Source organism: Artibeus jamaicensis, unplaced genomic scaffold, assembly GCF_021234435.1.
Source record: "Artibeus jamaicensis isolate MK-2021 breed Jamaican fruit bat unplaced genomic scaffold, CSHL_Jam_final contig_540, whole genome shotgun sequence".
In the NCBI taxonomy this organism is placed as follows: domain Eukaryota; kingdom Metazoa; phylum Chordata; class Mammalia; order Chiroptera; family Phyllostomidae; genus Artibeus; species Artibeus jamaicensis.
Window position 1 is genome coordinate 3367336 of NW_026521879.1, and position 10517 is coordinate 3377852.

Below are 10517 nucleotides of genomic sequence, written 5' to 3' on the forward strand. Positions count from 1 at the left end.
TTTACCCTATTTGAAGAAGCAAAGGTGAGTTTGTTTCATTAACAAAATGCAAAATGTATGTACAGTATAAATCAGCTACTAATAAGTGACTTGTTGCAAAAGAAAACATGTTCAAGGATAAGATTCCAAACACGTCTTTAAGTAGTCAGACATCTCGTTAAAGGATTTAATAGTTTAAATTTTTGTCACTGAAATACATGGTGCTACTTCTTTCAACTTTGGGAATTTAGAAACTCAGAAGTTGGGATCTGAAAGGGTCCTCCTGTTACAATGAAGAAAATGAATCAGAGGTAAGAGTCTAGCCTTGCTGATCAGAGCCCTCTGACTGTTAGGAATGGTGAGTGGCTATGATGAGCTGCAGAGTTGTTGCTTGTCACTTGGTGAAAATGGTCCACAAAGCTAGTCAAGGGTTTATCTGTGAGCTGAGAAAATGTAATAGCATTAAACTCGCAGTTGACTAAAATATCTGTCTTTGAATCTTAATGTTACCACACTATGTTTTTAAGACTTTAATGTAGTAAATAAGTTTAAGTGCAATGAATGAAAAAAACTGAATGAGATTCATACTTTTATGACCACCTATAACAACAAATGTTAAAATTTACACTTAGTTTAAGAATGACTACTGAAATTGAAAGTCATCTGACCTAGAGTTGGGAAGAGGTAAGGGGTGACTACAATGCAACTCCGCCAAAGTGACAGATGAGAAAGTATGGTACCCACCTAGGAGTGGATGGAAAGTTCACAAAAGTCCACCAGGGGCACTAAAAACTGACTCGAGGATTGGCATCTTTGACCATGCGAACTCGTTTGGGATTAGAAAATGCTACTCTGACACATTTCTCTTCTCCAAAATGAGAGGTATGCACAGGAGGATCCCTACATTTTTTTCCCAGCGCTGGCTTTCTGTGACTCTGAATTACCTAGGGGGTTAGGCACTAGAAGGATCTATGTAATTAGAGAATCATCCTACAAGCATGCCCAGAGAGTGAATTATTCAAAACAGCTACTTAGTTTAATCCTGTTTTAAGAGGATGGGTATTTGGGGTAGGAGGGTGTTGGTTAGACTGCATTTACTCTGAACTACAAGTTTTCAAAATTCAATTCAAAAGCTCTCCAATTTCTAAGAAACACCTCACACACTAAAGTTAATTAGCTTTGGGAAGCTAATGCCATCTGTGCATCTAGGTATGCCTTGGGAAAATTACAATCTCTCTGGGTCTCCACACCTTGTCCCAAACCAAAGGGACTGTTAAAGATTTCTACTGAACCTTCTGGATTAGCAGTCTACTAAAAAGATTTGCTAGACCGTTTTTGTTTAAAACACCCAGTTAGGGCAACTTCAGTCATTACTTCAATCTGCTACAGAACCTTAAACCCCTGGGGTCTTGTTTTAAAACTAAAGCTGGCACACATTGCATCTGAAACAAACTCCTTATCTCTTTAGGAAGGAAAAGGAGAAAAAAACATTTGTGCTGAAATGGTTATACACCAATCCTTTCTTTTTATCAGTAGTGCATTTCATTGGGCCAGCCCTGACCAGAATTACTAACTCCCAGCACTACTACAAAGCTACAGACATTCTGCAGTTTTTAGATTTGATGTCCTAGTTATTAAGCAGTATAGAAAACTTGTCTATTTCACTTTGTTTCTTAGCATTTCCGTCCCTTAGCCTTGGTGAAGACTTCCCAACTGGAAGTGTCCCTATTCTACTCGTTACGTCTAGACACACACTCGCTCATTCAGACCCACGGCAAAGTCCAGCTCTGGTTGGGCTAAGCGAACAGGATGCGCCACTGCCGCTAGAAATTAAAGTTGACGGGAGCTGCCTTGCAAGCCGGCCAGAGCCCGACCCGCCCGCCGGGTGCATCGCTGCACAGCCAGAGCTGCCGGGTCGTTTGCCAAGAGACAGGTTCTACCAACTCGGGGGTGAACACACGTCTCCTGCAACCCCATACGCAGATGGTTGAAACACTGTCCTCCCCGCAAGGGTTCACTTGCCCTCCAAGACTAACGAAAATACAGCGTCCTGCGCTAAGCAGAGGGACAGTGAGGGTCCCCCAGATCTCTCCTGGAGAAAAGCCCGGGGAGGAACAAGTGGGAGGAGGCGCACGGTCCTGCAACCAACTCACCTTCTGTTGCCTCCGGGCCATGTCTGTGGGCTGTTTGGCATTGAACGGGTAAGCGATGCATCTCACGACGAAGACGTAGAGCTGCAGGCGGATCCTCCGATCTTGCTCCTCGTCCAACTGCCGCTCGGGCTCTTCTCGCCCCTCACTGACAACCGAGGGGCTCGGGCTCCTGGGTCTGGCCGCGCCGCTGCCCGCGCGCCCCGGCGCGTCCCGCCGCCCTTCCCGAGCCGGGGCCGGCGGCGCTCGCTGGGATCCGCCTGCCGCCACCAACACATCGCGGGTCTCTTCTTCAAGCCCCTCGTCCGACTCCTCTTCGCTGGAAGAAGGGTCCAGCATGGTGCTCGGGCAGCCGCGCCGCTCGGTCCCCACCCCCAGGTGCCTCAGCCGTGGCAGCTGCGCCCGCGAGTCTGAGGGTGCCGCGCGGGTGGCAACAGCGGCCACAGAACGAAAGGGAAACTGGCCAGAGCTTTCCGGACACGTCGAGTTAAATACAGGAGTATTTCCTACCACCAGGGCCAAAGGGGCGGGCAGGCGCCTGGAGGAGGACGCGGATGGAGAGAGGGGAGCCGCTGGGATTAAATAGGCGGAGTTACCGTTGGGGGTGAGCCCGAGCGCCTGCTGAATAAATCAGGCCGGCCCCAGGGCCCGCCCACCCCGCGGTCCTGCCGTGACCGCCCGGGCTGGGAGCCACCGAACGCAGGTGGGGAACCTGTGGCGCCTACAACAAGCAACACGTGGAATGGAATTTTGAGGAGCGGGCGCGGGGCCGCGGAGTGCGCGTGCGCGCGATGCTGCGCCGGGGGACGCGTTGCAGGGGTGCCAGAGGGTGCAATTTGCAAAGGCGGGAAGAGACTGAACACGCTGGCTCTGTGTTCGCCCGCCTAGGGTTGCTTGGACTGCTCTGACCACCCGACCTCCATTCCCTTTTTTTTTTTTAGCAAGATTCCAGAGGAGTGGGAGATTGGCCCCCACCCCCACCTCCCAGGTGGAGGGAGCCCCCAGAATCTCTCTCGGACCCGAACCTGATACCCAGAGTTGAACTCCAGCGCGGAAAAGTGGGGCCAGAGCTGTTACCTACAAATAACATTGGGAAGAGACTTTGAAAAGTCTGTCACTCTGCTCTGCTGCTGTTTGAAGGTGAAGTTCAAATTATAACAGTCAGAGAAATGTTCTTGGGGGAAAAAGAGCAAAACGCTCGAGGCTTTTTTTTTAACTGTTTTTATTCTTGTAGACTCAGGAAGCAAGACAGGTTTTATACTTACGAAATGGCACACCGATTCAGCTCCCGCCGTATTGTTCGATAATTTTCTGGGTTGGGATGCAGTTGACTCAAGACAGGTAGTGTAGTGTAGACATTTATTCAGCAGATATTTGAATGCAGTCCCAGGGTCCAGCACTGTTAAGTAGTGAGACTATCCCGCTACGCAGTAAGGCACACAGCACTTGGTCACTGTTGGTTCTGGCCTCAAGTGGGCGTCTGGTACCTTAAGTCTGTCTTATCCGCTAAGATTTCTCACTCCCTAAGCTGGAACCACCTGGAACTTTCTGTGATTTTTGTTCCTGATGTTTTTTAACCCGGACGGAGTGGGGAAATCGGGAAAACAGTGCATTCAGCACACGGTGCAGTGTGCCGTGGCCAAGCTGGAAGGTAGGCGATAAAGCTCAGTGGAAGTATCACCAAGCAGATGAAATTGCTGGCTCTGAGCTTGTCTACCCTGTAACCAAATAGCAATTTGAGCTTTTCCAAGCCACTTTCACAGTTAGGTAAACAAGAAAGAAGCTTTCCTTTCGCACTTAGTGACATTCTCCCTAGATGGGATAAAGAGGTAAAAGACATTTTAACTCCTTATTTACTGAGGGTGTGACTGATCTCCAGCTGCCAGGGAATAGGAAATCTCAAAAACTGACGTATTAAAAACAGTATTTCATTTCTGGCAAGGTAAACAATAAGTGTCAAGCTTATTCATCTACGTTTAGATTCCAGTGCATATAGATAGACACAGCACTTAATAATTTGCAAAGTTTTTGAATGTGCTTGTATAATAATGTGACCAAAGTAACCTTTTGAGACAGGTGGTGATAATGATGATGATTACCATTTACATGCTTTGTACCACGTACTGCACTAATTCTTTTCCACATTGTACATATATTATCATTTATTTTTAGTTCCATTGGGCAGGCAGGGAACCTGAGACTTAAAAGAACCTTCTTTTCTTCAAAACTAAGTAATGGAACAAGGGCTCAATATAGTGAGTCCATTCTACTTCCAAATAGTAGCTTTTTCTACTATAATTTGTTTAACTATATATTAGCATATTACATGTATGTTGTTTATTAAACTGATAACTAAAATAATTTAATTCCTAGAGACATAAAACTGCAATGGAAATATACCAGCTTCATTGCCCTTCCTTTTCATGCCAAGGAGAGGTATATTTTTCATTTTTCTTTATTAGTTAGTTAATACTACTTTGTGTGATGGCTTCTTACTCTCTTTTTATTAAAAATGGTTATCAAAAGGGTTGCTGGTTTAATTCCCAATCAGGGCACATCCCTGGGTTGTGGGCCAGGGTCCCCAGTGGGGGCCACGTGAGAGGCAACCACACGCTGTTTCCCTCCCTCTCTTTCTTTCTGCCTTCCCCTCTCTCTAAAAATGTATATAAAAACCTTTAAAAAATAAAAAAATGGTTATCAAATTTAAAATCTCCCAAGCCTTAGGGATCCCACTGGAAAACATCTAATAATTTTTAGAATAAGGTATACAGAGTTTTCTGTATGAAGATGAAAATGGTTTAAGGAGCATAAACTAAAGAAACATCCAAAAGACAACAAAGAGAAAATTTAAGGATTTCATTAATTAAACACATATTGTTTAAGAAACTAACATATGTGAAAACTATGCTAGGTATATTTAGAAAAACAAGATACAGTCTCTGAGCTTACTAAGTTTACAGGTTAAAGAATGTCAAATGAGAAAAACATTTATTTCTAAAAAACTAAATAAATATTGGTATTGCAATCTGATGATTGTTGTAATAAACCAGAAAATAATTGTAGCGCAGAGAAAAAATAACTGCATTGAGAAAAGAAGAAGGAAAGACTTCCAGGATGGTTGACATACATTTTGAAGAATGATCCAGAGCTTTGGGGGGGTAAGGGCACTTTAGACAGGAGGAAGTACATTTGGAAAGTCATGAAATTACTTGCCTCATTGTACAATTGCAAGTAAAGTGTTATCACTGAAGTGAAGGATACATATGAAGATGTGGGAGATGAGGTAAATTCAGCATTGAGCAGGTCAGGGGGCAGGCATCCATGGCCTTGTAAGCCATGCTTTGGAGTTTAAACCACATCCTGGGGAAAATGGAGAAAAGTAAGTAAGACAAAGGATGATCTGTAACTCTTAAGAGTCAATCTATAACAATGCAAGGAAAGTGAAAGAGGCAGGATACCAAGAGGTTACTAAGGAAATCTGGGAGAGAAACAGTGAGGCCTTGAATTTAAGATGGGAGACAAGGAGAGAAGAAAATCTTAAGAGGTAAACAAAGGACTCGGTGGGATATATATGAGAAGCTGAGGAAGAGAGTCAATAACTTGACTGTTAATAGATAAAATATGGACTTCTAGAAGGTAACTAAGTTTGGAGAAACACCAAGTTATGAGGAGTTTATCAGAGAGATCTGAATCTCTGTTGGAAATACAAATATGTTACTCAAATCTGGAGAAAGGGATCATCGGCATATTGGTGGTAGTGAAGCTACAGGTATAGATGCTAATAAGGTCCAGACATCCTGTATTCAGAGAGAGAAGAGCGAGAATGATGGGTCTCTAGGGAACCCTCTTTGTCTTCCAATTAAGGGATGGATAGAACAAAAGAAGCCAGAAAAGAAAACCTGATCATTACAAATTAATTATGCCTTAATAATTTCTAATTAACATTTTCAATTTTGCACATACCCTACTGTTCTTGCCAAATTTCTACAAGCAATATTAACTTTTCAGATAATTATTACAGTGGTTGATTCTCTGGGATAATTGAATAAATGATGCTCAACATTAGATTGTGATTGGTTTGTACCATTTCATAAATACATAAAACACACTGAAATTTAGTCAATGATTCATTGTTACGTTTGTGAAGGTGAGCATAAAAACAAATTGAAGTTATACTGCTTTTTAATGAAAGGCCTCTAATGCTAAAAAAAAAAGATGGGTGCACAGTGTTAAAATAGAATATAAATGTGTTTTAGTAATGTTACTTATAAAACAGGAGTGTGACCTGAATAGCTATAGGTAGGTGGTCTGTTTTCTGGTTGAGACTTGGTTTGTGCATCTGACCTGAAAGGAAGCTGTTAACTCTTTCAAGTCAAAGATAAAACTATTTCATTGAACAAACATTATTTGAGCACTCACTCTAGGCTACAGAGTATTCTGAGTAGAGAAAAACAATAAAAGTTTGTCCTTGAAGGGATGCATATGAAACAGACAAGAGCAAAATAAAAAATTATGGTAATATATGTATGCTCTTGTGTAAATAGAGAAAAAATTCACAGAATACTCCTACAGTGTTTTGGAAATGGGCAGTGTATTATCTTTTGTAGTATAGTTACAGTTAAAATTATACATTAACAGAGGAAAGAGTCTTTTCCAGTCAAATGGAAAGGCTAGCTTTGCAAATATGTCCAGAAAATTGTCAGCTCACAAATTCAGCTAATAAGAGAAGTATGCATTTACAAAAGATAAAAACAACTTTTTTTACTTTTTATTTTTTATTTTAAATGTTGTTCAAGTAGTTTTCTGTCTTTTACTCCCATCCAAGCCCACCCCCCCCCAGTGCTCCCCACCTCCCTCCCATTTCCACCCCCCTTAGTTTTTGTCCATGTGTCCTTGGAAATATTTGTTCCTATAAATCCTTCCCCTTTTCCCCTGAAACTCCCTCCCCTCTCCTTCTGGTCACTGTCAGCCTGTTCTCTATTTCAGTGTCTTTGGTTACATTTTGCTTGCTTATTTGTTTTGTTATTTAGGTTCCTGTTAAAGATGAGATCATGTGGTATTTGTCTTTCACTGCCTGGCTCATTTCACTCAGCATAATGTTTTCCAGTTCCATCCACACTGTTGCAAAGGGGAGGAGCTCCTTCTTTCTTTCTGCTGCATAGAATTCCATTGTGTAAATGTACCGTAGTTTTTGGATCCATTCATTTACCGATGGGCACCTAGGTTGCTTCCAACACTTGGCTATTGTAAATTGTGCTGCTATGAACATTGGGGTGCATAGGTTCTTTTGGGTTGGTGTTTCGAGGTTCTTAGGATATAATCCTAGCAGTGGAATTGCTGGGTCAAAAGGCAGATCCATTTTTAGTTTTCTTAAAAAATTCCATACTGTTTTCCATGGCAGTTGTACCAGTCTGCAATCCCACCAGCAGTGCGCTAGGGTCCCCTTTTCCCCACAACCTCTCCAACACTTGTTTGTTGCTTTAAAAACAACAAATTTTTGAAACTTTAAGATGAGTAGTTTTATCTTACGAGACAATAATGCTCCTGGCAACCACATTTAAATCCCTTTCTTCCCTTTATTCAGCTTTTTCTTTTTCTCCCCTCCAGTTACATTTTCAGTGCTAGCAGAGAACTGTTCTGGGACTCCACTTTTTACTGATAATCGGTAAAAATATATGCAGATGATCAACACAGATTGACCAATAAATGAGTAGTCCACACTGATGTACAGAGACACACGATACAGTCAAAGGACTGTAGTGGAGACGAAAGCAAGTAAGGCAGGCAAGGTGTGAAAGACTATCTGCTTAGAGTAAATTCTCAATAAATACCAAGTATTTTCCTGTTATTGTATACTAATTGCTTTGTTACTTAGCTCACTTTTAACCATACAACTATAGAAACAAATTGTAGATAAACTAGTAAATGGTCCTATGCATTTATTTATTGGGGTTTACATAAATTAGAATTAATATTTCTAAATGATTTGCCTAGAAACAACCAGACCTAAGAAACTTCCAAATATGGGTTCAGGTATTTTAGAAAGATCTCAAAGATTTCATAATTTTTGTAAGAAGGTGAGCCCACAATAAGAGGCTACTTTTCTTCTGTTCCTGTTCCATCTGTGTGCATTTGTTAATGAGATTGATTACAGTTCTGGTCTTTAATTTTCCATTTTGTGAGAAATTTGGAGGAAGTAATATAAATTTGAGTTGGTTGTGAGGTACATGGAGGAAAGAAAGGTGGAAGCATATTGTGACCTATGTGCTCAAACTGTGATGAGAAAAGTCTTGCATTAATTCAAGATATATAATGTATGTTACGATTATTATGGTCTCCTACCAAAGCAGGTATTTAGCCTAGAAGAGGATGTTTGTGTTTTAAACATTAATAGAGGCACAAACTATGTGAACTTTTTGTAGGAATGGATAAAATCTAGGAATGATGATCATAATGGATAAAGCAATAGTCAGAGCTTTTTCCCTTTTCTAGCTTTCACAGTTTTTTTTACTTCTATTACTTTGTTGTTAAAAAACATTTTCTGGCAGCCAATCAATAACATCTATTGCATGCCTATTCTATATTAAGCACCATACTAGGACACTATAAAGAGAACATTGAACTGATTGACTAGAAATTGAACCAATGTCTCACTTAAGGGATGAAAATTACACTGCTGTAAAAACTCATTTCAACACTAATGCTCTAGAAAATTACACTAAATTCAAGTAGAGTTTTTATTGGACAAAATTAAAAGGGGTAGTCCAGTAACATCAGTGGGAAAAATAAGATATCTTACCTATCTACTATTATTTTGGTCTAACAATAATTAAGAAACTTGTTCTCAGAATGCATTTACACAGTTAAAAGTTATTAAGGACATGTCTTGGTTGTGTGGGTTATATTTATTAGTATTTCTGAAAATTTAGAAATAGCTATTTATTTCTTTAAAATAATAAATTTATGATATAACACAAATTACATATTTTATGAAAAAAGCACTGTATTTTAAAAAATAAAAAGTTGAGTGGAAAGAGTGACATTTTACACTGTAGATCTTTTTATTGTCTGGCATAATAGAATTTATGAGGATTCTCATATCTGCTTCTACAGTCAGTCTGTTGCAATACATCATTTTGTTTAAAATAGATGAAGAAGATCCAATCACACATATATATGTAGTTGAAAATGGAGTATTTTTATATAATTGTAGATATTCTTCTTTGATATTACACCAAAACTCAGTAAGTGGTCATTTCTTTAAGATAAGCTGCAATGTGGAATCTAAAACCACTTCAATAAACATTTATTACTCAGTGATGTTAAAAAATTTATTAATCTGTCTTACCCCTTGAATAGACCTTTTACTGATGCATGGTTTTGTGATGTCATTCACTGGGCATTTGGAAAACACTGGTTTATTGATAATATAGGTGGTCTAAGAATTGACACTTACTTTTACTATATAGTATTTAAAAATTACATTTGCCAATAATGACAAATCTCATCAAACAAAGTTGTCAAGCATTGGAAAACTACTGAACTTCAAGTGACAGATACAAAATTTACAAAAGTTTAATTTTTTTCTTGAAAAGTAGAATTTTATCATTGGCAACAGTAGTGTCAGTTTTCTTTAAGGTGACAAGCTCACTTCACTGACTTCTGAGAAAACATTGGCCAAATATCTAAGTATGAATAACCACAATTTGTCAAGTTGTTCTCTCAAGTGAGAATGGTTTTCTATGAAGAAAGTGGCTAGTTCAGCGCACTGGTTCTTCTACACTTCATTATGCAGCAGTGTTTTATGTATCCTTCCCACTTCTCCTCAGTAGACACAGTATATTTGTTAACGTGTACTAAGGATTGAAATTTAACTTAATTAAAACTTCACTGTTTAATCAGAAATAGACAGAAAACTGTACTTGAAAAATAACTAAATAAAAAAAAAGAAATGCTCTCAAATGAAACTGGCTTTTTTTTTTTTTTTTGGTGAGTGTATACCAGTGAAGAACACAATGATCACTAGTAGATTTTGGAGCCTTGTCTTGGTTGCCTTGATAAAGCTCCAGCATGAATCCACAGTTGTTGTGCACCATATATTCAGTGTTAACACAGTGAAAAAGACATAACATTTTAGTACTTGTAAGGAAATAGTTTCAACATCACAGATTTCCCCGATAAGGTCTCAAGGACCACCACCCCCCTTCCCCCGGGTTTGAGGACTGCATTTTGCCAATCCTTAGTCTTCAGGGTTAGTTAGTTAGGTCTCTAATTCTACTATTGCAAACTAACATATTATTGTTACTCAGCAAATATGCACTCTCAACTATTCTTCTCTCTGCCTGATTTAAAGATAAAGTATCACACTATGTTGAACCAATATATCCG

The 10517-nt window shown here is 39.8% G+C and overlaps 1 protein-coding gene across 5 annotated transcripts in view; it reads right to left on the minus strand.

The window, feature by feature from the left end:
- Positions 1 to 2680, minus strand: part of CADPS2 (calcium dependent secretion activator 2) — a 621734-nt gene extending 619054 nt beyond the window's left edge. For 4 of the 5 annotated variants that reach the window (XM_053669959.1, XM_053669957.1, XM_053669958.1 and 1 more), the window contains exon 1: positions 2133 to 2679. In XM_053669959.1, coding sequence (XP_053525934.1) covers positions 2133 to 2468 — 336 coding nt within the window. In that variant the 5' untranslated portion in view covers positions 2469 to 2679. Of the gene's footprint in view, positions 1 to 2132 lie in introns of all 5 variants that reach the window. The other variant, XM_053669960.1, reaches the window with a different exon arrangement.
- Between the last annotated feature and the right edge of the window lie 7837 nt (positions 2681 to 10517).